Consider the following 27,796-nt stretch of genomic DNA (forward strand, 5'->3'; position numbering starts at 1 on the left):
GACTGGAGACATTTTGTTGCTTAGACTGTGAAGGAAATTGCAACATAGGACTTGGAAAGGATAGAGGAATTCACAATAGAATTCGCAATAGCCTGCTCTTTCCCCTCTCTGTAGGATGAGACATTTGGATGGGTAACAATAACACCCACAGTTATATGAAGAAAGGGCTCTAAGAATCCAGATTTTGCTCCATCAGGACATAAACCAGATCCTAATCAGAAGCCAAAGGCGAGCAAAGATAGGACCAGATGGCTAGCACCAGGCATCTCACCTGGCTGGCTGGGCAGCAGTCATCGAGCTGGCATGCTCTGCAACAACTGCCATGGTGTCTGGCACACAGAGCGGGTGGGCTGTGCCCGCACCAGTTCCTTTGTCCTGCAAGTGCCTTCAGATTTGCTAACAAAAGATATAAGAAAACCAGTGGTGACCTCTGCGTAACTCCCACAGGAGAGCCATTAGACCAGAAGTGCTCAAAACCAAATCAGTTCATTTTCACCCCACTGTCTCAGCGTGTTCTGGTAACAAGAGCCACCATTTTGGGTCACACCAAGAATTGTTCTGGTCTAGTACCCTACCCTTGACATTTTGGCACTGGCATATGCATATCACAGAGTACAAAGTGATCTCTCCTAAGGCCACACTCTTCCAGCCTGCAACAATCAGCAGTCAAGGAACTTCTAGAGCTGGAGGTTGCATGCTGACCAGCATGTTTAGCAGCCACTGAAACACATCTCAGCCTTTGAGGTGTCTGGTTTCTTTTGGAATCAGTGTGTATTTTCAGCCTTCATGCCATCTCGTAGCAACATGTTCTGCAAATCAACTGTGTTGAAAAAGGACTTCCTTAACCTCCTGGCTAATAAATAATTTTGCTGGATGTGCTTCCTCTGTGCTGTGAGAAATAGCAAAGATGAGTAAGGTCATTCATTACTGAACTTCTCCCCAGGCCTTTACTCTTTTCCACTATCATCTACTTTTCCTTGTTTAATCTCTCTTCCTACAGAAGCTATCCCAGTCCCTTAATCATCCTCATTCCCCTTTTCTGTATTATGTCCAGGTCTGTGCCACTCTTTTTGAGAGAGGGTGACCAGACTGTATGTGGTACTCGGGATGCGGGCACATGACTGTATACCTAAGTATGCAAGAATATATACCAGCATTTTTTGACTTATTCTTTATTTCCAATATGAGGTCTGCTTTTTTGGCTACAGCTGATCATAGAGCTGATGTGCTCAGATAATGATGTGCTCAGATAATGATGCACAGTGACTCCAGAAGGCTTCTTGTGGGCGGTGAGAAACTGTTCACAAATCACCATTACATACATAAAGTTGTGTCATTTATCAGCATGGAATCCCATTTGCAGTTTTATGATGCTAATAGTTTTGCAAGAAACTCCTGTGATTCTTCAGGCAGTTTTCAAACTGACTACCTTGACTAACTTAGAATCATTTGAAAATTATAGTCTTCACTGTTTTCCAAATCATGGCTAGATGTGTTGCAGCATGTGTTCCACAGAGATCCCTGCAGAACGCAGGCACTGCAGGTACCAGAGCTTTGATGCGTGGCAAAGCATGGTGTTTGACAAGTAGTGGTCTAAGCACAATGACCAAGAATGCTCCATCTCAGTGGATATCCCACTATGGCCTGACGCACAGAGCTGCGGAGCTCTAACACTCCTGTTCTGCACCTGCTGACACAGGTCCACGCACAGGTAGTCAGACACCTGTACCAGGTACTCCACAGCCTTTGCCATGCACAGTCTCAGTGCTGTGTATATGGTAGCACAACAATTACAGCAGTAGCGTGGCCATACTCCACATCCCATTGCTGGGATATTAGCAGCACAACAAATTTGCACTCACACACCACTGTCTAAACCAGTGTCTTGCCCTGGCACTCATGAAGGATCCTGGTGCACTTTGAACCAGCCATTGTGAAATCAGTCAACAAGAAGTTCTTCTCATGAAGGACATGAACAAGTTGCCCAAGAGACACCACCACCCTAGTGCATAATTTTCTGCAAAGCAAATTAACTAGTAGAGAGGTTGAAAGCATCCTAAGGCAGTGCCCTCCAACAGCAGACTTTACAGGTTGTGCCAGACAGCTACTGGTGTCAGCAGGACTTTTGTGACAGCAGCCCAAGAGCTGTCCAAGGAGAGACTGTTCAGACAGGAGCAGTCCTGAGGAGGACACTGTGACCAGTTCCCCCTGCTCCCAATCCCTGGCAATGTGGTTAGCACAGCTAATGCCATTTTATGAGGTGAGCAGCTATTCTCTGTGACTGAGCAGGTCACATATTCCTTCCCTTCCCCTCATCATCAGGCCCTGAAGGTCCTGTGCACCAAGCAGACAAACCAAACAGATTTCTTCTTCCCCTCCCTACCAGCTTCAAGGTTCCTGGATGCCAGGAACCTGTTAAGAAAATAAAGCTTTAATTGTGACTATGATTTAGTGCCATCATCATTCTGCCAAGAATCTCTACAGTGTTGGGTGACGAACACACACTCCCATCCACAGCTCCTCTGAGGACTTGGAAGTGCAGAGTCCAGAACAAGGCTTAAGGGCTACAAAGATGCTCAGTGAATACCCACCCAGGCACAACAATATCCCTAGTCCAGGCAAGCACACCCAGGAATGGGAAGAGGAGGAGGAGAAACTGTGGGCCTCACATAAGCAGCCAGATATCACAAGCAAAACCCCAGCCAGGCTTCATGTTCCAGAATCAGAGAGATCTATAGTCAGCAAACCTCAGAAAACACCCTGCGATGTGTCCATGGCTTTGGTGAAGAACTGGGATATAAGTGTTGAGTGGAAGGCAGATTGTCTAAGGCCAAATAGAATTGGGGTAACCAGCCTCCCTGAACATCTGGGAAGGATACAGTAAGCAGAAGAACTCCTCCCAGCCAAGTTTACCCTAAACTACTCCAAGCTGAGCTGGCAAACCAGCAGAATCTGATGCCTGGCCCAGCTTCAGCAGAGCTAACCACAGGAAAGAGCATAGGGCAGCTACAACTACACGCAGTATCTTCATTTCATGTATTCCCAGAGCTCAAAGGTACCCTTGCTACACAGCAGGTTGATGGCGTGGGGAAGGAGGCACTTCATCTATCCTTCATCTGTTTCATGCAAAATATTGCCTGCAATCCCAGCAGAAAGACAGAAAGGAGGTTTCAGTGAGCCATAACCCCTATGTAATATCCTGGTCTGGGATATTACTTTCTCCAGCTCACATAAAAAGAGAACAGATGCATTCCTGCACATTGTCCATCGAACACTGCCCAGTCAACAGTTCCACCAACCCATCCAAAGGCAACAGAAACCACTGAGTAGAGAAAACTCAGGATACCAGGCATCCTGCACAGGAAAAAGTGTCAGACAGCATCTGCTGCCACAGCAAAAACTGAACCAGAAGCAGAACTGCCGGCAGAATACTAGGCTACCATAAACCAGGCTTGCACCTTCTGAATATTCTATGTTCCCTTATCCACAGCCGGAAGGTTTTTGAGGGATGATTGCCAGGAGGTAAGGAAGCCTCTGAAGCAGCTGCTCTAGGTGTTGTTATCTAAGCCCAAAGGATGCAAACCCACTGCTGCCAGCGAAAGGTCACCAGACTGGAACCTGGCCCGGCAGCTTCTATGAAGCACATGAGACTTTTAGACTACAATTTTTCAACATGAGAGTACAAATTAGTTTTCTAAATACAGACCTGTACCCTACATGGAATGAATGGCCTGGATGCCTGCAGGGCTGATGGAGGGTAGCACTCTACTCCAGATGACACAAAAGACTTCAGTTTAAAATTCAGGGCAGCTACTGACTCCCTGAGTCACCTTGGTCTGCATACTTCAGGCCCTAGCTCCCTGCTGAAGAAGATACTGACCCTCCCTGCCTCTCAGGGGAGGGACAATGCAATAAAGCTTAAAAGATCCCAGGATCTCTGCCATAAATACCAAAGTTAAGGGAAGCAAACAGTGTTACTCATTATGTACAAAAGCCAGGCTTCTTTTATTAAGTGCTTAATACGGATGTGGAAGCAGGATGCAGTCAGTAACAAAAACATTGGCCTTCCCTGGAGACACAACACTCAGAGCAGACAGCACTTTGTTTGTCGGGTGATGCATGGGGCTGGAGATAACACCTATAGGTCTGCCCCAGCCTTGCATTCAGGTCTGGGAATAACCGCTGTTGCAGTGCAAACAAGCAGCTCAGCAGCACAGCCCTCACCGGGGCACAGTCAGCTCCCCCCCCAAAGCCAGGCACGATGCTTCCAGAGAACCTACGAAAAGCCAGTGGTTGGATCGTATGTTTTCCTAATTCAGAGGAAGCCTGGCCCAGCTCCGATTTCCCGCAACATCTCTTGGTGTCAGGAGAGGGGGTTGGAAAAGGCCAGATCCATTTATAGCTGAAAAGTCTGGCAGAGGGCTCAGCGTTGTGCAGAAAGGCAGGGAGCTGAAAACTCAGTACAGCCAGCTCCACCAAGGAGGAGAGGCAGGCTGGGGAAAGGGACAGGGTGTATGAAAACCACTTCCCTTCAAGCTGGGAGTGACGGGGGAGAGGTTGCTCCTCCGCAGTGCCAGGCAGCGAAAAACACTCTCTACTTCTGAGTAAATTATAAAAAGTAGGGCAGCAGAAGACTAGCTTTGGAAAAACTGAAGAGCAACTGAGCTGCAGCTATGGCCAGAAGCACTCGCAGGTCAAGCCCAGGCTGCAGGGCTCCGTGCCCTTCTTCCAGCCCTGCAGCAACCCAGTTCCCCTATCGTGGAGACAGGGCTAGAGGTGGCTCCTGGACAGGGAGCTGAGCCTGGGAACCTGCCTCTGCTAGGAGGAACAACAGCTCCCTCACTCTAGCATATTTACATCGGCCAGCACATAAGTAGATATAGTAAAAAGCTCTTGCCAGCCCTCATGGAAAAATTTTGCCCCTGAGGACCAGACACCAGTTTAAAGCATCAGCATGCACAGACTTACTCTATGATGACTTCAGCTCCTCCCTCGTGTTATCAGGCATAAGACAGAGACGAGAGATATTTATTTAGCGAACAGTTGTGCATAGTCATGGTAAAGTTAGGAAAAATAACCACTAAAGCTGCGTTAGGGATCACAGAGATAATGAGGCCATAAGAAAAGCAAATGCTGTCTAGACAAGGCAGTGAAATACCAGTGCTGTTGTATAGGCACTGATGACAGGAGCATCATACAAGAAAAATTCTGGTCACCTGCATTTAAAAATGATCAACGCAAATGAACAGGTGCAGAAAGGCCTGGGGGAAACAGAAAACCTATCAAACAAGAAGAAACTTAAGAGCCTGGCTTGTTTAGCCTAGCCAAATGTAGGCAGAGAGCGGATAGGATTGCTCTCTAAATATATCACAAGAGACAAACAGAACTGCTGAAGCAAAAGGATAATGCTGGCACGACAACAAGAGAATAAATGCACTGTGAATACATTTAGGTTGAAAATTAGAGGGGGAGAAAAAAAATCAACCATCAGAACAGGAAGCTTTCCAGCTGGAATGGCTGGTTTTAGAATGAAGTTTTATTAGTGGTCTGACTGGGTTATAGGACACAGCGTCTCACAGATATCCAAGAGGTCCCTTATGCTCCTGTTTTTGTTCTCAGCTGGTAATTAGCATGGGTCATTATTCACACAACTCCTTTCTTATAACAGACCTTGTTGAGGATTGCTGCAGTTGAGAACCTAGGGCAAGCAGGCGATGCCCCTTTGCCTTCCCATTCCCTAAAGGCTGTTCATGAGTAATGACTTCCAGGCTACAGGTCAGTGGAAGAGAGTTGTGTGGATGTGCACCGATAACGTGAGAGCTGGCGGGCAGCCTGGCAGGACTGTAGGTGTTGCAGTTAGCCATCTGAAACAGCCTCGAGGTGCCTCTGCCCAAAAGTACCTGCTGCCCCACACTATGAGTGGTAGAGGTTGCTCCGGGTCACCCTGTTGGATTCAGGGGAGAGAGAAGATGCTCTAAGACCTCCACTGCTGCAGTGTAACAAAAGTAACCATATTGTCATGGGTTATCATCCAAGCATTGTCATTCTTGATCCTGAAACTGCTGCCCAGTGGGCTGGCGAGTATTTATGTGCTACAGCAGAACAGAGTCTTCAAACCATGAACCTTTCTGTTATGGAATAATGAGGAAAAAGGGGAGTAACCCACATTTCAGGGATTCATTTTGATATGTCTATCAAAGAGAAGACCTTCATGAAAGACTAAATTATGATGCCCAGACACGGCACAACCGATGACACGAGGTGTGACACACACCCCCCACCCCCGGGACATACGGACCCCCCCGAGGCAGCTGCCCCCCACCCTCTCTGCTCACGGACAAGCCTCCCCGCTCCCCCCCTCCACCGCCTCTTACCGGCCGCCCGCACCGCTCCGCTGTTTACAGCCGGGCGGCGGGGCGGGATCTCAGCGCTGCCCGCCCCGCCCCCCCCCCCCCCCCCCCGCGCTCCCGGGAATGGGCGTCGTCCGTCTAAGGATGTCTGACGTTTCCTCTAAGTTTCTTCTTAAAACATCCCTGATAGGATCTGAAGTTTGGGAATTTGATTGTTTTCAAAATCAGGATGCGGCATGAAAAGCGCTATCGTGACAGGTGCAGCCTTCCCACAGGCTGTCCTCCCACTTCAGGAGGTCCAGGACCAACATACACATCTGGTTATAAATTCCTTTGATCAATTAGCAGACTGGCAAAGAATCAATCATCCCAATATTTTTATTTTAAAAAAAATATTTTACAGAATCAGGGGTGATGTAGCACAGACATCACTGCCAACTGATATGTTTCAAATGCTGATCTTGTCAAACCACTGAAATATTGGTATTTGGTGCAAGTTCACCAACAGCTCTATTATCCCCTGCATGTGCTATACAGCATTTGCAAATCCCCTTCAGCCAGAGGTGAGTGCTTTGCACATAAACCATATGAAAAGAGTGACAGTCTCAAGAGTTGCCTTGCTCCGTCAGCAAAAGGCCTGCCTCTGCTGCTCTGCGTTATACCCTGCCGCATTACATGTTAGGAACAGCTTTGATAGAACTCTCGGTCCACAGACCAGTCTGGATATTGGGGGGGATGTCTGCTTACCTGCATAAATTCTCCTTTTTCCTCTAGCCCCAGGGAGGCTGACTGTGAAAGACATAATCCTCATCAGAAGTCCATCACTGTTTCTGCAAAGTGAATGGTAAATCTGAGGGCTGTGACAACCGCAAACTATCACAGCCGTTTCCTCAGTCAGGGTGCAGGCTCTCACTTTACTTATCTCCTTGCAGAGGAGATCACCGGATTAGAATTTGCTCCTTCCCTAGCAAGCAGCTCCTGGCTGCTGAAGTTTGGATCCAGTCCCAGCTCTAGATTTGCACTGGCTATGCTGAAATTTAATACCACAGTTTGCAACGAGCCTCCCAAAGCAGCAGGTGCAACAGACTGGTTTTTTTTCTGTTCTGAGTTAAACCGAGGGAGATGAAACCTTCTATTAGAGCTTAAACAATTTTACACAGTAATTGCTGAAACTGGGACCACAGGCATCAAGGTGTTATATGCAGACTGGATGAAATGGGGACATGGCTGGCCTGTTGCCATCATACACTGCCTCCACTGATAGCTCAGAGACTCAAGGCAAAGATCTCCCAATAAAGACCAGATGGTTACTGTGCAAAAAAATCCAATTCAAACAAGGAAGGAGTCTAAATTTATATAAAGGAGACAAAAAGAAAAAAAAACCCACCAAAAAAACCCACCAGCCAACGCTGCTTAAACCTCTGCACAAAAAAGCTCCATTTAGACAGCTCAGCAGTACTGGCAGGACAGACTCGTGCTGCCATGCTGGCCTTCCACCCAGTAACCCCGCTGATTATGGAGCTGGTTAACAAAACAGTGAGCAAGTCCCAGTCCCTCAGGATCACCATGTCTTTGGCTGTGTCGGTGCATTTTAGGTCCCTCTGCTGGCAGCCAGGCTGATAGCATTTTCAGCTCTGCAACTCATGATTGACAGGTGAACTGTTCCCAAATAAAATATTAGCCAGCACAGAGAAACTCTGCAGAAGCACCTGAAGCTCTCACTAAGTTCCTCTGAAACTTGACCGCTCATCAGGGAGGCTGAGGGAGCCACCTGGGCACGCTTCATCCCTTACACCGAGTGACAGCATCAGTGGAGTAAAGGGCAGCACACCCTGCGCTAGTCATGAAATAGCATCTCTGCCTCCGATACTGCCTGTGTGATCTCCATCAAGCAGATGTGTGTGTGCGTGTCTGTTATGGTGGGAGAGACACCTGGTGCTGGCAGCTTAGATGAGCCCAAACCATGACACAGGCTTCTCAGGGCCAGATTTTATGCCTTGAGCCATATGGGAGCCTGAGCTTCTTTTGCCCTTTTAAGTCTAAATGAAATAGCTGGTGCCCAGCTACAAAACCTTAGGAGGGCTCTGAGGACAATGATCTTTTATGAGAGCAGATTTGCAATGCAGATAAAACAGGGCAGGCTGATGAATGTCAAGTCCGTGTCCCTTGACCAACTAAGGGTTTCTGTGAGCTTGCAGCACTTCCTGACTGCAGATGCGGAAAGAGGGTGGTGTTTGGGCACTGGCCATCTCTTGAGAAACTGGATTAACCATTAGTTTGAAAGGAGGTTATCTCCAACTCACGCCTTCCAAAGTGCCTGTGTACAGTCAAAAGGCTACAAAATTACACATATTACAAAGATTAGGGATTTGGGGGTTGTGTGGCTGGACCTAAGGCACACCTGGGTCAATACTGTCACCCAAGTAATAGGGCCCAGAGTGGATTAATGACAGAAACAAAGGCACGTGAATGAGAAAGACATTCCAATTCAGCCTTTTCCTCAGCCTGGACTTCTCTTTGCTCTGAGGTATGTAGTAAAAGGGAGAAAAAAAAATTAGCGTTATGAACAATCTCAGGGAGTGGAGATGCCTCCGGTGGCATGTTCTGTCTTGTTCCAGGGAAACCCTCTGGAATACCATACAACAGCTCTAATCCACCGTGTCTGCCTTCCCCGGCAACAGCACACATTTTCACAAGAGAAACTGCAGTGAGAGGGTGCATGTGGGTGAAAGGAAAGGCCCAAGTCCTTGATTTAGTAGCCCCGAGGGCAGAGCTCTGGGCAGCCACTCTCTCGGTTCTTGGCAGGGGGCTGGGTTCTTGGCAGGGAGCAGCGCCTCATCCTGACAGACCTTTACTTTGGTTTGCTATGTAGGTTTTTTTGTTTGGTTGGTTTGGTTTTTTGGTCTTTGTTTACAGTCCTTTGTGTTTATGTTTGTCACTATTTGGTGAAAATGTTCCCGTTGTGGCAAAAGGTGATTTTGGCCGCATGTTTCTCCCAGACATAATGAGTGCTCCAAAGCCGTGCTGATGGGAGAAGGCATAGCCGGAGCGGCGGGTGCTGGTCCGCCGCAGGCGTCTCTTGGGTGAGGGTGGGGGTGGCCGCTTTTTGGCTTCTTTGATCTTGAGCAGGACCTGAAATCAGAAAATAAGATGGAAAAAGTGGAAGTGCATAATTATTCACAAGCACAGTAAAAGAGGAGCAAAGAAAGGGAAACAGAAGCAGGGGTGCAAAGCCAAAGATGACTGGCAAAACAGGGGCATGGCGGGAGGGGTTGCAGAACAGGAACTGAACTGGCAGCACAGGATGGCAATCTGGTGAAAGGAAAAGGCGATCTTTTTCTAAAAGGCGTTAATGGGAGTGTCATCTGTAAGTCACTGGAGGGGAGGATGTCAGTGTATTGTTCCTCACAGCTCTGTGATGCCTTGGTCGGGATATCACTGTAGCTCTTTAGGCACTTCAGTCAAAATGTGAAAGTCATCTCAACAATAGTCAAAAGTCCAGAAGACAAATAACGAAGCATTTAAAAATTGGCTTACTTAATCTAGAAAACAGACTACTAAAGGGGATCTTTAATATGTAAAAGCTTTTTATAATGAGAATGGTGATCAACAGATTCTCATATTCCTTGGCAGAAGGCAACAAAATAATGCACTTCATTTGCAGGTAGTGGGCTCTCTGCTCCCATGTGGCCACTCAGATAATGTGTGGACAAGCATCTTTTCAGAAAGGGGCTGTCAAAGGCAGGAGGCCAGTACTGAGTGCCAGCAGCTCAGCAGAATCCCCAGCCACTGGACCCCTGTCATTTCTGCCTGGGACAGTGGCAGCTGTAGGCACTTGGCTTCTCTAAGCATTAGGTCTATTTAAGTTACTCTCGTACTGCCAGCTGGGGATCTCGGTACAGCAGGAAACCCAAACACTCTTCTCCTGTGACAATTCACTTCCTAGAGGAAAGTAAAGTGATTTTGCACTACAGAGAGATGCTCAACCCAAGCACTGAGGCTGGGACACAGCTGTGTCAGACTTCTACTCAACTGAAGGGTAAACTCAGCCCATTTTTGCACATCTAGCTGTTTCCCGAGGACCTTACTTCCTAGCAGTCTTCTCTAGCACCCACCTATCCCCTCTGCAAGGGCTGAGAATTCCCCTTCACTCGTCTTCCAGCAGTCCTGGAGCACCTGGGGATCTTCTCAGACATCCCAAGGGTGATCAGGGCAGGCACAGAGGAGCATGCCCTTGGGGCTGTACTCAGAGACAGTCGTGTCTCACAGCTCAGTGCAGGAAGAGGCAGGAAGCACCAGGTGGCAGCAGCATTTAGCAGATGCTGCTGTTTGAAAGCCAGCCCAGAAAGCTGTGTTGATGCTGATGTTCTTGAGGGGTCCATTGGCTGTAGTGAGCTGTGTGCTCTCTGCCCACTTCATCTCTCCCAGCCTCTCCTTGCCCTAGTGGCCTTATCTTCATATTCCTGGGCATGGGGGGGCAGCTGGTTTCAGAGGGGACGTATAACCGTTGGCTACAAATGAAGTAACTTCGAAAGTAAAAAAATGCCCAGCAAACACATACGCCTGGGTGGAGGGTGAAGGGCTGCGGTCTGTCAGGCTAAAAACTGTATGGCAGCAGGGCAGGAGGAACATGCCACTCCTTTGCCACTGAGCCACAGCACATAAACCCTGCACCTAAAAATAGCATAGCCTCCTTGCTCCAGTGCAATCTAATCCACATCTAAATAATCTCAGCATTGGTCCCAGCTGCAGATGGTTTGAACTGTGCCAAAACCCAAATTCAGTCCTCCTTCTCAAGGGACTAGGGGACAGGTGGATGGCAGCCTAGTAAGCTTAGGTGGTAGTAAGCAGGATTTCTGGTTTAATAAGGTATCTCCTTACTTTATCACTGGGAGTTGGCTTTAACTGAGCCTTCAGAAATCGAAAGCCAACTACAGGCAGCACACAGAGGGTGATGCTGAGGAAAATTGCTAGCCACACATTTGGTTGACTGAGGGTGTTCCGAGCTGTACCTGAAAAACAGGAACATGATTAGAACTGTAACAGCAGCACCTCTCACCATCAGGGTTCACCTGAACCTTTCGCTCTCTGTGATTCCAAAGCAACTGGCAAACAAACCAAATTAGAAAGCCGACACTATCTCCAACAGTGGAATCAACTTGCTGTAGAGAAGAGAGCAACATCAATGTCACTGAGACAAGCAAAGAAAAATGCAACGTCCAGACACAACTGCAGCAACAACTCAGGGAGACAAGGATATCAGAGTGAATGCCTCATCTCTTCAAAAAGAGTCAAATCACTGCAAAGGATTGATACAAGTGTTCAGGAGACCTTCTTCAGCAGCAGTCCAGGCCTCTCACCTTTTCCAGGACTGTACTGCAAAAGGAGGAACACTATTTTCCTACTTTCCAGCACCATTTCCTGAAGCATATGGAGTGCTGGCTCTGACTGCCCAGCAGGCAGCATGATCCCTTTATGAGAGGAGTATGTGTTGCTCTGAGTGTCTGCATGGACAGTGTGGCCTAATGGGTGTATTGGCAGAGCAACTGCCATGTGCTGGTGTGACACTGCCATCTTCTTTGAAACCAAAGTGCTCACTTCTGACCCCTCCAAAACTGAAGGAATGTAAGATAGAACAAACAGTCTGCAAAACCCTCATTACAGGGCTTAATGATGCTGTTATTGGCAGTAAAGTTACTGAATGTTTTCTTTTCAATTGGCCAAATTCTGCTGTAATACAACTCCACTGAAATTAAAGTAAACAAGTTGTCTGAGTCCTGACTAGAAACACTTTCCTTAAAATGGTTTCGGACTGAGACCTTATTAAGCATCTCTCAGCATTATGGCAAATTTGACCTACGTAGTATCAACAGAGCATCAGATAGAGATATCCCTGGCAAGTGAGTTACTACCTGTCTTTGGGAAGTGAACTGACACTCTGTCATCTCTCACTCAGCACTTTTGATACTAAAAGCCATCTTACAGTGGATGTGACCATCTGCTTGGAAAATACACTGCAACAACTGATGTGCATCTCAGATATCTCCAAAATGGCCAAGCACCTTGGTATTGCAGTGAAGATGGGCAGAACAAGTCTTGGTTTAACAATTCATCCAGAAATAAAGGCATGGATTAATACACCAACCTGAGACTCAAAGCAAAAAGGATTGGGATTTCAGAAGTAGAGTCTCATAACAATGTTGTATCAATATTGGCTATGGATGCACAGAGCTATTAGAAACATCTGAATTACTTTGCTAAGCTTTCATCTTCCTTCCTGTCAAAGTCTCAGGAGACGGACTCATTTTTATGTTATCCTTCACCTTTTGCATAAGTTCAGAAATCTGTTATGTAGAGTAACTCCAAAGACCTGGTCATCAGTGGAAATTTTTTTGTTGGGAATTTGCCATTTAATCTGGTGAAGGCTCACCATAATCACATGACATTTTTCTCATGTCTAACCAGATGTGGTACTTCTATGGTTTCCTATACCAACATGTTAACTTACAGAAGAACATGCATCCTTCTGCAAACAAAATACTCCTAGATATCTGTAAGACATGGACACCCAGATATAAAAGAGCAACAGAAAGCATTCCAGACAGCCCAGTAGGTTTATTTAAAGGACCATTCTAGTGGCTGCATGTGAGTGTGCATTCCTATGCAAGGAAGTGAGCTGGCACACTTTAAACTGGACGGATGAGATTCAAAATAAGTATTCCCAGCAGCCCGCAAAAATACCCTGTCATTTCTTGTAGAAGAGCAATCAGTATATTCTGTAATTGCCTCTAGAGAGGCAATAACATGCACTAGAAATACTCAGCAGATTTAAGCCCCACAGTATGCCCATTTTGAGTGCAATCCAAATTTGTCCCAGGGCTTACCAATGAAGGGAAAGGAGGCTGTGAAGATCAGGTACATGCCATCACTATACATGGTGAAGGTGATAGCAAAGTAAACAGAAAGGCTGCCCCAGATGAAGAACTGGTTCACAACTGTCCAGTAAGAGGTGTCCAAGCCAATCTGAAAGAATGGAGCAATACAGCTATCGTCAGTGCCTTAATTATTTAGCAGATCCATGCCGAACACAGCTAGAGATCTTGTCCTCTTCTTTGTACCCCTGCTACCAAGACTGTTACTCATTCAAGTCTCAAGAAATACCAAACCACAGATTGTAGGATGCTGGAACACCATTCAAAGTAAGCACTAGTGTATTTGCCCTGTTGTTGCCCTGTTATGGAGCATTCACCAGTGTCCAGTACTGGAGACAGGATACTAAGTTCAAAGGAGCCATGCTTATGTCCCCATTCCCAAGATGTTATCTAGCATTGAAAACTAGGAGAAGGAGCCTACAAGACCTCAGACAGCAGAAACCATTATCTAGGGAGGTGTGCTTGACTGACTTTTCTTTTAAGAAATTTCTCTCATCCTGCTACTACCATCTGAGTTTTTGTCATCCAATTCTTAGCTATTTCTTCCAGCAAGTGCAGTTGTACCATCTGCATCATGCATGGGGCCAGGCTACAGAGACAGCCCCGTGATGGAGACCCTGTAAATAACTGCCTGATGTCAGACAGCCAGTCCCATGCTTCAAACCCATTTCATAAAACTGGAATGAGTCCGTTGCTACTCCCAGCCTTAACTGTTTTGTCTGCTATAACTGTAAAATTCCCAAGGCAAAGACTCTGCTTTCCTGTCACCCCGATCTTTCATGGCATATAAATCTGTTGTTCTGTGGAACTGAGGAGAGTAATCTGGTGCCAAGAGACACTTTTTTTTTTTTTTTTCAAAAATGCAAGATGCAGCAACAAATACAATGCAATCAAGATCCCAAATGGCCCTCCAGATGCTGCCTTCATAAAACAACAACTAATTCCTAAAAACATTACCTGCGATGGCTTACCTGTACAGACACCACAATCAGTAAGCAGGTCTGGGCCATCAGTGCAAAGGACTGGTAGTCAGCAATGGCTTTCCCATCACTTCTCATTGTATTATACATGGCCCCATAGGGGATGAAGAAGAGAATGAGGGAACTGTAGATCCCTTGCAACATGCACTTGACAAACACCGTTTTGTTAAAATAGAGGTTTTGCTGGCCAGGCACATATAGCTGAGGAAATAGCATGCTCCAACGATCATCCACATCCTGAAAGTAGAGAGGAGATTGTCAGATTTGCTGGCACCTACCCAGCCAACCACACAAGATCATTTAGGGTTGCCATGTCCCTGTGACATGCATTTCCATGAGAAAAGGCTTAGCACACAATTCACTCAGTTGTGCTGACCAGCATGCCACATCCCAAGGTCACCTAGACATACTTTTCATGTTGAATTTCACCTTTCTTGTGCTGAGAAAACTGACAAGTACTGCAAAAAAAAATGAAGGTACAGTTCATCTTAAGCAGAGTGCATGGTCTGCTCTCCAGAGAGTTGCCTGGAAGCTGAGGGATAGAAAATACCTCCCCTGGGTCCACACACAGGCAAGGCTATCTGACTTGGATCCCTTAAGTGTCTGTGAACCACTGCAGAGTAGCAAGTTCCTACTTATTTAACTTCTAAAAGGCATATAGGAACAGCTTTTTTGCTTTTATGTCTTGCCAAACAGTAACAATGAGGTAGAAATGTGTATCTGAAATTACTGCAGGAAGACTTCCACTAGAAAGGCTGAACCTAGAACACCTGCCTTCGGAGATCTAGTTCATTAAGTGCTTTTGTAGTTGTAAAAAGTAACTTGTCAGGCTTCAGGAGCACAGCTGATAGGATGTGATCACTTCAGGGGAGTGTTGCAATGGCAGCTTTTACTGTAGTCAACAGCATAACCCAAAAGTCTCGTCACACACTGAAATCCACAGGCCAAATCAAGATAATACAGCATCTCCTCCCTGGTGCATCCTTTTTTTGTGCTCTCAGGTCTCACTGGCAGGAAACTATTTCACGGGCTACCACAATAGCTAGCCAAAAAGTCAGCTGCTTTTGCTTCATGAAACCAGCTCAAAGCACCTGGAGATAAAACCCCTCTATAAAAGTCCAAGTGATGATAGAAACAGTACCTGATCGAAAAGGCTCATTCCTAGCACTGGGAGGGAGGTATATACCAAATTGTAAAGCGTAATGAACCACTCATCATAGACAGTCTAAAAAAAAGAAAAAAACAGAGCATGAAGTTAGCAAAAGGCTGCCTTTTCCAGCTCTTCAAAAGCATACACATAGAATCATCATAATCATAGAATCATAGAATACCAGGTTGGAAGGGACCTCAAGGATCATCCGGTCCAACCTTTCTTGGCAAAACCATGGTCTAGACAAGATGGCCCACTTGAATCTTAAAAGTGTCCAATGTTGGGGAATCCACCACTTCCCTGGGGAGATTATTCCAGTGGCTGATTGTTCTCATTGTGAAAAATTTTCCTCGTGTCCAATCAGAATCTCCCCAGGAGTAACTTGTACCCCTTACTCCTCATCTTTTCGATGTGACTCCTGGTAAAAAGGGAGTTTCCATCTTCTTTGTAGCCACCCTTTAAATACTGGAACATGGTGATAAGATCTCCCCTAAGCCTTCTCTTCTCAAGGCTAAACAAACCCTACTCTCTCCTCCTTTACTCATGCAGCAGGCTTCCCAGTCCCTTGATCATCTTTGTGGCCCTTCTCTGGACCCTCTCCAGCCTGCCCACAACTTTTTTGTATAGTGGGGACCAAAACTGAACACAGTATTCCAGGTGTGGCCTGGCAAGCACTGAGTACAGTGGGGTAATGACTTCTTTCTCTCTGCTGGTGATGCCCTTGCTGATGCAGCCCAGCATCCTGTGACTTTCTTTGTTGCTGCAGCACACTGTTCACTGATGTTGAGCTTGTTGTCCACCTTTTCCACAGAGCTGCTCCCCAGACAGGTAGATCCCAGCCTGTGCTGCACTCCTGGATTATGTTTTCCCAGGTGCAAGACCTTAACACTTGTGCTTGCTGAACTTCATAAGGTTCTTGTTAGCCCACTCTTCCAGGTCTTCTGCAGGGTGGCTCTCCCTTCCAAACTGTCCACTTCCCCACTCAGTTTGGTATCATCAGCAAACTTCATCAGGGTACACTTCATCCCATCATCCAGATCACTTATGAAGGTATTAAACAGTGTTTAATACACTATTAAATTCTGGAACATCTTGGTTCAAGATGCTACTGAGACCAAAAGTATAAGGTGACTCAAGTTCAGCAGCCCTAAACGACTTGTTACCATAAGCTGTGGGAATACATGGGGGATGGATCATGTTATGCTAACCCCGTTTGCTCAGCATCCATCGCTGGTGCTATGGGGCAAGCATAGGTCTTACACAGATCTGCGTCAAACTGTTCAGGCCTCTGTGTAATCTGTATCCTTGTTTGATGCCTGTAATCACTTCAAACACTTTCAAAAGTTCCACAAAGGACCTATGTGCTTCATAATGCATCTAAATGTCTTCAGGCATCTGCCCTCTACGAGCAGCGCAATGAAGGCAGCAATATCTGCTTTATACTCATACAGCTGAAGAAGACAGACCTGTGTGCTATTCAGTGAGGTGGGGGAACTGGCTTAGTTTATTTCCTTTTAAAATGTTTCTGGATACTTTGCTTGAAAACGCTAGGCATGACCATGAGAAAACAGCAGCTGGACCTACCTGTGCTGAGAAACCAGAGAAGAAGCCATACCAGAAATGCACTAACGTGAAGGCAAAATTCTTATAGAAGAAGTATTTGAGGAACTTGCACATGCGGATGTAGGACCACCGGCCGTGGACCAAGAGCAGGCGCTGCAGGTAACGGAACTGCGCAAAGGAGAAGTCACTGGACAAGACCGCCTGCATCCCCTCCTGGCCACTGATACCAACCCCGATGTGGGCAGCTGCAACAAGAAGGTTATCGATCATGTCATTACACTGAGAGTTTTGATTACCCCATTTTTAAAATGAGTTCCCTGCACTGGGACATTGTATTAATTCCCTCCCAGCCTTCATAAAAAGTCATATGTAAAGTTATTTTTAAAAAAACAAAAATATTTTGGGGCGCTAATTCTTTCAGCAGCATTACGATTTTGGCAGTGGTGATACACTTCCAGTAACTGGGCTTTTATTTGAATGAAATTACACCTTCAGTGACAATGTTTTGTTTCTGAATGTCTTCCAACAGCATAAATGCTGTTGTTCATAACAGCTGCTTTTATGAAAAAGTAACTTTAATTTATACTGACTTGTGACTTATATTTACATGCATGCATGTCCTTCCAGCAGCCTTAAAATATCACTCCAGAGAAGCAAAATCTTCAAACCCCTTATAGATTTCTCAGACAGAGTGCTACAAGGCAGACTGAAGCCTTTTTATGTTTCCTGGACTTTATTAGTTCCATCAAACAATTAGGTAGAAGAGTCACATCTTTTTTAATAGCAACTTGGGTTTATTAAACATGGACATAAGTTTAATGTGACAGCTAATTATACAACTTGAACTAATCACAGAATGGCTTGAGGTTGGTTAGATTCAAAGGTTTCCACGGAACAGTGGATTGATAAAATCCCAAAGTCCCAACCCTCTCGTGGGGGGAGCGGGTTAGTTTCTAATTATCATGTACACTTGAACTTTTCTTATCCTTGCTTTACTGACTGCCTGACTTATCTCCCTTGAAGCTCCCTACTTAGCCTTTCCTTTCTTAATTAAAAGGCTCCAGCTAATCAATTCTTGCAAATTAACACAAGGAAGATTAGCAATAGACCCTTCTGAATAATCTTAATTTAATTATACCTAGTTAGGGGATTTTTTTCATAAATTCACTGAGGTAATGCAGCATCAAATGATGCTCAAGGACGAAGGGGCCTAGAAGCCTGTGCTTTATAACGCAAGGGAGCTAATTGATAAATGGCCCTACCACAAGGAAATGTTAAATAAAATCATGTAACATTATACAGACTATTTACAGGCATGAAGATTTTCTTTCTGCATTGCAGACAGGCCCTCTCTGAAACAAACTCATTTGTTCTTTGTATTGCCCTTGTGATGGTGGCCACGCAGACACACAGGTGGATGTGTCACAGCCCCAGTGGGCTTTTGCCTATTCTAAGGTAGAAACAGAGAAGTAGGCAATAAGTGCAACCTTAGCTTCCTGTGATGCTGGTGGTGAAAGCAAAGAGGCCTCATGTGTGCCTGGGAAGGCAAGAGACACAAGTAGCCTATAGTGACAGTGCTCTGTAAAAAACCTGCCAAAACCTGGGACAAGGCCACTTGGTGCCACAGAGAGAGTGGTACAGAAGGCACTCAGGTAGGTGTTCTGTCTGCTAGGCCACGTTAGATAGCAAATACATCAGCGAGTCAGCTTGCTAGAGCCGGCAGTTGGCCATCACTCACTTTTGATCATGCTGACATCGTTGGCGCCATCTCCGATTGCCAGGGTGACAGCCTTCTTGTACTTCTTCACTAGCTCCACCACCTGGGCCTTCTGCAGCGGAGTCACCCGACAGCAGATCACCACTTTGCACAGGCAGGCGGTTCTCACCAGCTCCAGCTCCAGATTCCCTTCCAGCGCGTAAGCCTAAGAAGAAGGAGCAGAGGGGGTGTTCAGGTCAGACTAGCAGCAACTCGTGGCCTGACCAAGCCTGACAACAGCTGCTTTGGCTGATGTAACCTGACAGTGCAGCAGAAGTGTCAAACAACAGGAGCACTAAGGGAATGAAGCTGCTGCTGGGCCTGAGACAACCCTGTATATCTCCATGCGAGAGAGTCTCTGCTCATCCCTCTTGGTGTATTTTTTAAACTCTGGGAGATCTGCGGTATAAATAGAAGAGATTACATTTTGGGAGTACTTAATTAAAAAAAAAACATGAAAAAAGCTGAGCTCAGGGCATGATAAAGCAAAACACAAAGCCAGAGAGAAGGCAACTTTGTTCTGAGTGCTGACCTTTTAACTCAGTCAGCCGTGTTATTTCTGTTTGGGAAGCACAGAGATAATTGGATGTCTGGTCACCCCTCTAGCTCTACGTGAGGAGGAGGGAGCAGTGTTAGCTTTTCATATTTCTTTCAAATCATGCTTTTTGGTATCTTCTCAGTAGACATGCGTGGAAGGAATCTACAGGGCACTCTCCTCCTCAGAGACATTACAGCAGGCCCACTGCCCTTTCTGCAGGCAGTCCTTAGGCCAGATACCCTTTCTTCTTGAAACAGAGAGCTGTGGGTCGCCAGCACCCCTGCTTCCCTTCCGTCAGTAGCAGGCTCAACAAGAGAGACCTTTTCATGGTTTAGCTTTAGTACTGGCTGGTCAGTGCACTTACAGATGGCTTTTGCTACAACATCCTCGCTGCGCAGCACTAGCAAAATGTTATCGTGTTACCATAAAAGCCCGTGGAGGAACGCTCTAAGGCTCGTTTTGGAGTTTTAGAAAGCAGGCATTCTTTATTGCAGCGCTGGATGCACGGGGGATCATTCCACATAATGTGCACACACTAAAACAAAAGTTCATCCTTTATATACCTTAAAGACATGAATATTCGTTTTCCAATAAGTCTTCACCTTTCTGCCTATCTACTACATTTACATAAGGCTGGCATTGCAGAACTACACTACACATGCATGGGGGTCTCAGGTGGTCGTCTGTGGTCATTTGGGGAGTTATCCCCCTACTCCTTTTTCCCTTTTATGGTCATCAGTCTTTTGAGGACAATTTCTTCTCCTTGGATGTTTCCCAACTCTGTTGTCCAGCCAGGCTGTTCTTTCTTATCCGCCTTGTCTGAGCATTTCTGCCAGGATGTATTTATTCTCAAGGTTAGGATATCTTCTTTTAATCTTGATTTTAATCACTCAGGCTTTGTTAAATACAAAATTAAACACTGTTTGTCAAAAGAATTTCTTAATATTCCCAGCTTTGAGACTTCCAGGTATACACAACTAGGTACAACATGACCACATAAGATATAATGGAATGCTTCGCTTATCACTAATTGTTACAGGTGTCAACTTGCAGGCAGCAACTGCTCACAGGCATCAGTCAAATAGTATATTAATGGTACTGCACACAAATCAGCTAGTGTGATGATGACATTGCAGATGCTACTGTGCTTCTGTTCACTCATTTTCTTTAAGCAAGACCACATGTGTGCATAGCCCCAGTGCTGCCATCCCACCCATCTGCATGTAGGGATACAGTGCTGAATAGATGCTGTGTTTGAGAGGTACGGTACAGCACTACCTATTACCATTGTTCAAGCTCTAGGTTCATAGAAATAAACAAATAACTCATAGTTTTGTCCACACTGTCCTTGTGGTTCACACCCAGGGGAAAGCCATGGCCTTGGTAAGCCTGGCTGTATGCACTCTGCTGTGGGCTGGCTGCTCCCACAAGGCCCAGATTTGAATTTCTTTGTGTGGGACATATCTCCTTGCCAGGGTGTAGGTGAGTGTATGGTTTTCCACCAATAAAAAGAAAGCTTTGTCACTGCTGCCAGGGGTGGTCTGTGCTGCAGGCTGAAGGGATAGAGTAGGAACAGGCCCTGCCTGCAGCTGGCTGGGATGTCGGAGGATTTGCCCATGCAGATGCACCGAATTTGATAGAGCTCTTGTCTGTTTTGCAGTGAATCTAGAGGGGATTAAGGCCCTGGAGTTAAAGAGAGAACGAGGGTAAAAGAGGGAGAGAGTACTTGACAATGTAGGCACTGCCTGAAAGTGTCCTCCCTAGTCCAGGCCCATATATGTGGCACACAAGCCGAAAATGGAGCAAGATGAGAATTTTAATAGTAATTTGCTGGGCTGATATAGAGCTAGGAGTTAAATTTTCTGGACTGCCCACCAAGAGAGGTAGCAAACACAGGGAACAAAAGCATCTTGTCTCTGAGAGGCAGTGCCTCCCAGCTCTTTCTGTGTCTACCTATTTGCTTCCCCTGCAATCTGGGAAAGCAAAATACAATAGACAAATAAACCTGATCTAGACTAAGCTTTCCTCCCAGACAGGTTGAAATGTATCTAAGCTATTTTTTTCTCTAACCTGTTCTAAAATATTTCCAAAGATGGCAAATCTATTCTAGTGCTTCACTATTCTCACCAGGAAGACATTTCACCCCAAACTCTCTTATTTCAGTTGAATTATGTTACTTTGTTTACCTGTTATTTGAAGAGTATTACCAAGACTGATCAGTATTCTCCAGGCTCAGAAATCCTAACTCTCTCAGTTTTCCCCTATGCTTTCCAGATCATGCATGACTACTCTTACAGTTTTCTTTGTATGCTCTCTAGTTGGTTTATATTTTCTCAAAGAAAATGGCCCAAATAAGTTGAATTATTTCAGCTAAGACTTTACCGATGCCAAATGAAGCAGGAGGCTTTCTTCACAGGTCTTAGAGATGGTACTCTTACATATATATCTCTGCTTTTGTATCTGTCTAGTTGATTATGTGAAAGTGGAGATCAAGATATTTGTTCTTGATGAATTGCATTCTCCATTTTTCGAAGTATTTCTTCAATTTGTTAAAATTATTTTCAAATCTAATTTTGAACTCCATCACGCCTGCAGTTTCTCCCAGCCAGGTGTTACCTGCTCTTTTTAAGCAGTTAATGCAAACACTGAACATCAAATTGATGTGGGATAGCCCCCTGCAAATGCCACTTAACTGTTGATTTAGATCAGCTGTGAGCCCTTAAGAGCCATACTTTCCAAGCAGTCTTGCGTCTGTCACTTAACAATTTCATCTAGACTGTATTACTTCGGTTTGCTTGGAAGAACATCATGGCAGAGAACGTAAAACAATTTATTAGTTAAATTACAAGATACATATCCTATCTGTTAAATATATTTGTTACCAGAGACATTTAGTAGAATACGTTATTGGCATAGTTGAAACCCATGTCTGATGTTATCTTCTTTTCTTGTTGCATCCATAAACTGCCTTATCATTCTTCTAGTACCTTTCTGGAAATGAAAATTGATACAACTTCTCTACCCCTCTTATTCACCTAACATCAGGGCCAACTCTTCCCTGTTCCAGTCTTCTGAAACCTTGCCCATCACCTGTGATGTCTCAGATAACCACTGAACCTAATCTTCAATTAGGGGAAAAAAAATTGTTCTTGTAGAGTTACATTTTTAAAGCATTTTCAGACTTCCAGTATGTCCCTATCACATTAAGATCTTCAGAGAACTCAGCCCTAACATGACTCTGGACCCTCCTTACCAGGCTGTGACCAGTGATAACCAGACCATACACTCCATTTGCTTGCTCATCAGGTATAATTTTTGGTTTTTTTGAAGATTTTTCAAACTGAATATTGATTTCATCACTGTCCAGAAAGGAGTCTGGCTTCATCTTTTTCCTTGCATTCCTAAAAAAAGTCCAGAATAATTATGAAAAGCTTGTAAAGATGTATATGTTTTATTACATCAACTTTATTAACATAAAAAATCAATGCTTCCCTTTGATAGTTTAGTTCAATTTTCCCTGTATCCATACAACTAATTGCATAGTTTAGCTGCTGCTGTTTGTGCAGATCATCCACATGTTTCTGAAACTCTAACAAGTGTGTGCTAAACTTGTGCTGATTTAAAGTCAAACAAACCAGCTGAGCGTCATGAAGGACAGTATCCCAAAGGGCACCCCAATTTTCTGTGTGTATTGTCTGCCAACCACTTATTTCAAGAGAAAAGGGCTGAAAAACTTCCCCATTTTCCACCTATACCTAAGAACTTGTGTCTACTGAGGAAGCTAAGGGAGAAAGATAGATTTCCAGGTAATGCTAGAAAAGGACCATATCCCAACAAAGGATGGCAATGTGGATGAATGGCAATAGCAGTAGAGCAACAGCATAGCTCAAGCCTGCAGCCAGAGGCTTTGTGGCTCCAGATCACTTGTCAAATGTCAGCTGATATTGCCTGCCTGATTCTGCTTTCTTATACTTTTATATAGATTTGACCTCTTGGATCAAGAAGCTCCAGAGTTTACCCTCAGAGGAGATCCCTACATTGTGTTTAGCTGCTGGATCTTACAGGGAGCCAGGTAGCCCTTATCTGAGGTTCCTGAATGAACTGCACCAAGTAAAACCCACAGGAAAAAAGGGTGGGATGATACAAAGTACAAATATTGTCAGTGCACAGCAGTGAAGCTGCATAATTCAGCCATTTACCTCAGTTCATTAAGTACGTCATCAGATGTGCTGCCTTCAATAATGAAAACATCTTCCATGTCATCATTCAGCAAGTTGCAGGAGTAACCAATATTCATTGCCGTCTCTGGGAAAGATAAACCAAGAAGATGACCCATTTTAGCAGGCCTAAACTCACCCACCATCTCTGTGGCCTATTTACTCACATGGTAAAAGCTCTCTTTCTCACTCAAAAGAAAAGAGTGAGCCTTTCAGAGTCAACAGTTTAAGAGAGCCAAGAGAGTCACCTAGATGGATGTAGCAGCAAATCTCCCCTAATTTGGCTTCACAAGGCCATAGAAAAAAATAATTCTACCAAAATGAAAAAGCTTAAAACACCTTTTGGTCAATGTACTTAGAGAACAAAAAATATTTCATGTTGATTCCAAAGAATTTTTTCAGGATTTTTAACTTTCCCTCTCCCTACTCCCAGAAAAGCCCCAAACCATAGTTCTGAAGAGGAGTATCAAAACATTTTGTTCAGAAAATACTGAAAAAAATATATTTTGGTATTTCATAAGCAAAACTATTACATTTGGAACATGACAAAATGAAATGTTTTTTCTCAAAATTTTTCTCAAAAATTCTCTGCTCGTTTCTGTGATGAAATTATTTGCAAATACTTTGGGCCTCCCTGAAACACCATTGTTTCAGTGAAGTTACTATTTCTTCACAAGAATTCATTGGAGTTTATTTACCATTCTTTCCAACTTAATGCTTTCTCCAAAAGCCTGTGTTTCCTCCATTTCTGTTCTGGATCATTAATGCCAGAACCAAACTGAAACAGACCCAACATCCACTTCAGCATTAAAGTTCTTGGAAAGCAGGACAAGATTTTTTCCACTTTCTTCACCAGGGTGGTCGACTGTACTGAAGTGACACCTTTTCACAGCGTATGACAGGGACTATGGGATGCTCATTGGTCACCTCTGAAAGGCAAAGGATGCTGCCTTCACACTGCTTCTGTTACCCTGAACAAAAGGCCTTCTTCACTTTATGTGCTTGCTATCCATGGTATTGTTTACTGGGAACTGTAGGCTGCAAAACTGTTTCTCATCACACATTACAGGCCCCACAAATGCTTCTCATCACACCCAAGGCCACATAGTACGTATTGTTATCCATACAAGTGTTTCTCATCAAATACAAGGACAAATTGGGTACACCAAATAGGTCAGCCTGTTCTTCAAACTGTCAACAATAATTAGTAAGGAACTTTTAACCAGGAGCTACTGTCTTTGAAGAAGAGAAACATCCTGGGACATGGAAGCCTGTTAAAATTGTTTTACATAAATCAGCTTAAGACCCCTGCCTGAATACAGACCCCTTACCCTTTGAGCTTGTGCAGGAAGTTAACAAACCCTCTGTATGTTACTAACCAACAAGGGATAGAAGCGATAAACAACTAACCAATAATCATTATAGAAAATATGTAATCACATCGTTTGCAGTATATAAATACTCTGAAGTTCTTTGGTGAGGGGTGCTTGATCTGTGGATGCTTTTCACCTAGCACCCTGCACAGAATAAAGCAATATCTCCTCTCTAAACTAATTTCTGGTTTCAAGAGTCTTTATTTCAGGTAACACTTCCAGCCTCAGGACAGGAATTAAGAACAGGCACTATCTACAGTTACCTGTTCTAATTCCAGATTACTGGAGTTTTGCCTAGCTGACAATGAAGCAAAGCCCTGTGAATGTGTCTTCTGTGCAGTTTTCAAAGGAGGAAGAATGAGAACATGGATCTTAGCAGAACCATCCCACTGGTGGGAGAAAAGAGAAACATCCAGAGCTGTAGCCGCTTTACCTTGCTTGTCTCCAGTGAGAACCCATATCTTAATGTTGGCTTTGGCAAGAGTCTCAATTGTCTGTGGGACTCCATCTTGTAACTTGTCCTCAATCGCTGTGGCACCTAGCAGCTTAACAGAAAATGGCAGGGAACTGGTAAGTCTTCCCATTGCTAGCAAAAGAGAGAGCGTTAGACCTCCACATAATTAGTTAAGCAAACACAAATTAAATCCAGGAATAAGGTTGTACTGATTTTCATTCTTCCTCAGCAAATTTACTATACAGAGGCCAGATCCTGCATATGTATCTAATCCTCCAGGCTCAGATGGATCATGAACATGCATGAAATTATTTGCCAGCATGTTTGCAGACCTACAGGTCTGTGTTCTTCCACATGTCCCCGTCACAGCAGATAGAGCTTTAACTGAGGGACAAAGACAGCTGTGGGTCCGTGTCCCCAGACCTTCATACGCATCCTCTCATGCTTGCTCCCAGCTATATTGTACCGCAGCTGTCATATGGCTGCTAAACATCTTCTCCAGCCCATAACAGACCTGTTCCCACTCCTGCTCCACACTGTCACACAGCTAAACCACAGACTGCTCAAGAAACAAACCTTCATTATTTTAAAGTTGTTGCTTTTTCTGCACTTTGGAGATACTTGGTGGCTTTAACCTATCGTCAAAGGGACATGAAAGTTTCACTGCTAGCTCAGGTTTAGACAGCATCTGCTACCACCTACCTCCTGCTGTTGGGAGACTAAATTCAGAGGTTGGCTTTAAGCCAAGATCCCTTTTGGCTTCCTGGTATGTTCATCATTCATCAGCTATGAATGTTATCAATGTAGACAACAGCTCTGATGGAACTTCTCTATAGGGTCCTCAAAATTGCACAATCCACATTTTACAGCAGTAGTCCCTGGTCCCTCTAGCGGGACCTTAAATGCTTGTAGCATACAAAGCCACCTCCTGGGAGCACTTGCATATCTTTGGCAGCCTGAGTCTGAGCTGGAAGCTGAAAGATGGACACCGATGTCAAATGTGCCCAGGAAGAGAGAACAAGGGCTTGCATTCCCCACAGCCCTTGTCTTTCTGGAGCTGCAGAAAGGCACAATAGTATTGCGCACAGGCCTTTGCCTGTCTGCCCATGGGTGTAAGAGCACCTGGAGGGACAGTTGTGGTGCCTTCCTGACTGTGGATCTTCCTAAGTTTTTAGGTTAATCAATAACTAGTATTTTTACTACTGTTCTCTGAGTCTAACCATGTTCCATCCCCTTGTGTCCTTATATCCTTACTCCCATTAAGGGCCCCTAGCAGGAGCCTGCCACACACAGGGACTTCTGCTCTTGCCCATCCACCAGACTATGATACTTGGCAGACCTCTACACCTCCACAAGACCCATCTACTTCCTTCCTGACTCTGGCTCTCACATGCATTTTCTGTCACAATCCAGGCTTTTCTACACCCACCCTCTGTTCTTCCCACAGCACCTTTGGGAAGTAAAGCCACTCCTGTACAGAGTACAGAGAAGGGTCTGGTATAAACAGCATTTTCTTCTGAGCCACCCTTCTTTCTGTTGTGAGCCCATGACTTTTTCTCTACTCAGGCGATAAGCTTCATAACCCTTCCTTGCAAGGCAGCTGGCCCCTCAACCTCCTAAACCTCCATGTCTTTCCTGCTTGGAACATGACCCACAGAGCATTTGCACAATGTATTCTCTGGACTGGAGGATCAGCATTTTCCACTACTCTGTTGAGACCGAGAAGAGCAGTAGGCTCTGCCCCATGGACTATGCAACTTCCAGAGGTCAGCATCTCCTCAGCTCACAGTTGCTTCTGCCCAGGCCCTGCTGGCATCCTGAGCATACAGCTAATGGAAGGAGCAATGGTGTGGCTCCCAGGATTTCTGAGATTTCAGGAAAGCACTTCTGCAAGTGCAAAAGCTGAATTGCTTCCCCTCAGATCCCACACATCCTTTTCATTCATTATTCATGGCTTTAAAACAGAGGCAGACCCCCCAGGGCATTCAAAAAGCTGTAACAACACTCAGGGAGAGAAGAATGACTTGAAGATCACAGTTTAGCCCTATTTCAAATTGACACAAACATGTTCATGGACATCATCTCCCCATCCTTCCCAAGGGCTGCAAGAACAAAGAAGACCCTCTCTGAAATGGAAGGGCACTGGGGATTATTCGCTGCCTGCCATTTCAAAGACAGGAAAATAAATAGATCAGCCATTTGCACATATAAAGGGTAGCTATGAAATATTTGTGTCCACGTCATCTCCCTTAGGCTCTGGTATGTCACTTCATCACCAGAAAGCTACTCTGACACCCACGTGAGTTAAAATAAAACTATTCCCCAGCACTAGTGGCTGACACCCCAGTTACAGGCTCCTGATGGAGGTGCCAGTGAAAACCCAGGACTGCCATATTCTTAACTGCTCTTGTCACACAACCCACTGAGCTGTTTGCAGAGCAATGTTTACTTAAGTCTTACTGAGCTGTTTATTGACAAACCAC

General features: G+C 45.0%; 2 protein-coding genes across 3 annotated transcripts in view; both read right to left on the reverse strand.

Moving 5' to 3' along the window:
- RUSC2 (RUN and SH3 domain containing 2) overlaps nt 1-6,397 on the reverse strand; it is a 63,852-nt gene extending 57,455 nt beyond the window's left edge. Inside the window, exon 1 of the mRNA XM_074854935.1 lies at nt 6,375-6,397. The gene's annotated coding sequence lies outside the window, so the exon portion shown is untranslated. The remainder of the gene's footprint in view (nt 1-6,374) is intronic.
- Nucleotides 6,398-6,710: 313 nt separating this feature from the next.
- Nucleotides 6,711-27,796, reverse strand: part of LOC141937384 (phospholipid-transporting ATPase ID-like) — a 75,176-nt gene continuing 54,090 nt past the window's right edge. For both annotated transcript variants that reach the window (XM_074854941.1, XM_074854942.1), the window contains exons 19-28: nt 25,293-25,404; nt 23,469-23,574; nt 22,523-22,670; nt 18,714-18,897; nt 16,997-17,220; nt 15,404-15,487; nt 14,254-14,499; nt 13,235-13,373; nt 11,232-11,362; nt 6,711-9,482 (exon numbers count right to left, since the gene is read on the reverse strand). In XM_074854941.1, coding sequence (XP_074711042.1) covers nt 9,261-9,482; nt 11,232-11,362; nt 13,235-13,373; nt 14,254-14,499; nt 15,404-15,487; nt 16,997-17,220; nt 18,714-18,897; nt 22,523-22,670; nt 23,469-23,574; nt 25,293-25,404 — 1,596 coding nt within the window. In that variant the 3' untranslated portion in view covers nt 6,711-9,260. The remainder of the gene's footprint in view (nt 9,483-11,231; nt 11,363-13,234; nt 13,374-14,253; nt 14,500-15,403; nt 15,488-16,996; nt 17,221-18,713; nt 18,898-22,522; nt 22,671-23,468; nt 23,575-25,292; nt 25,405-27,796) is intronic.

This window comes from Strix uralensis, chromosome Z (assembly GCF_047716275.1).
Source record: "Strix uralensis isolate ZFMK-TIS-50842 chromosome Z, bStrUra1, whole genome shotgun sequence".
NCBI classification, from domain to species: Eukaryota; Metazoa; Chordata; class Aves; order Strigiformes; family Strigidae; genus Strix; species Strix uralensis.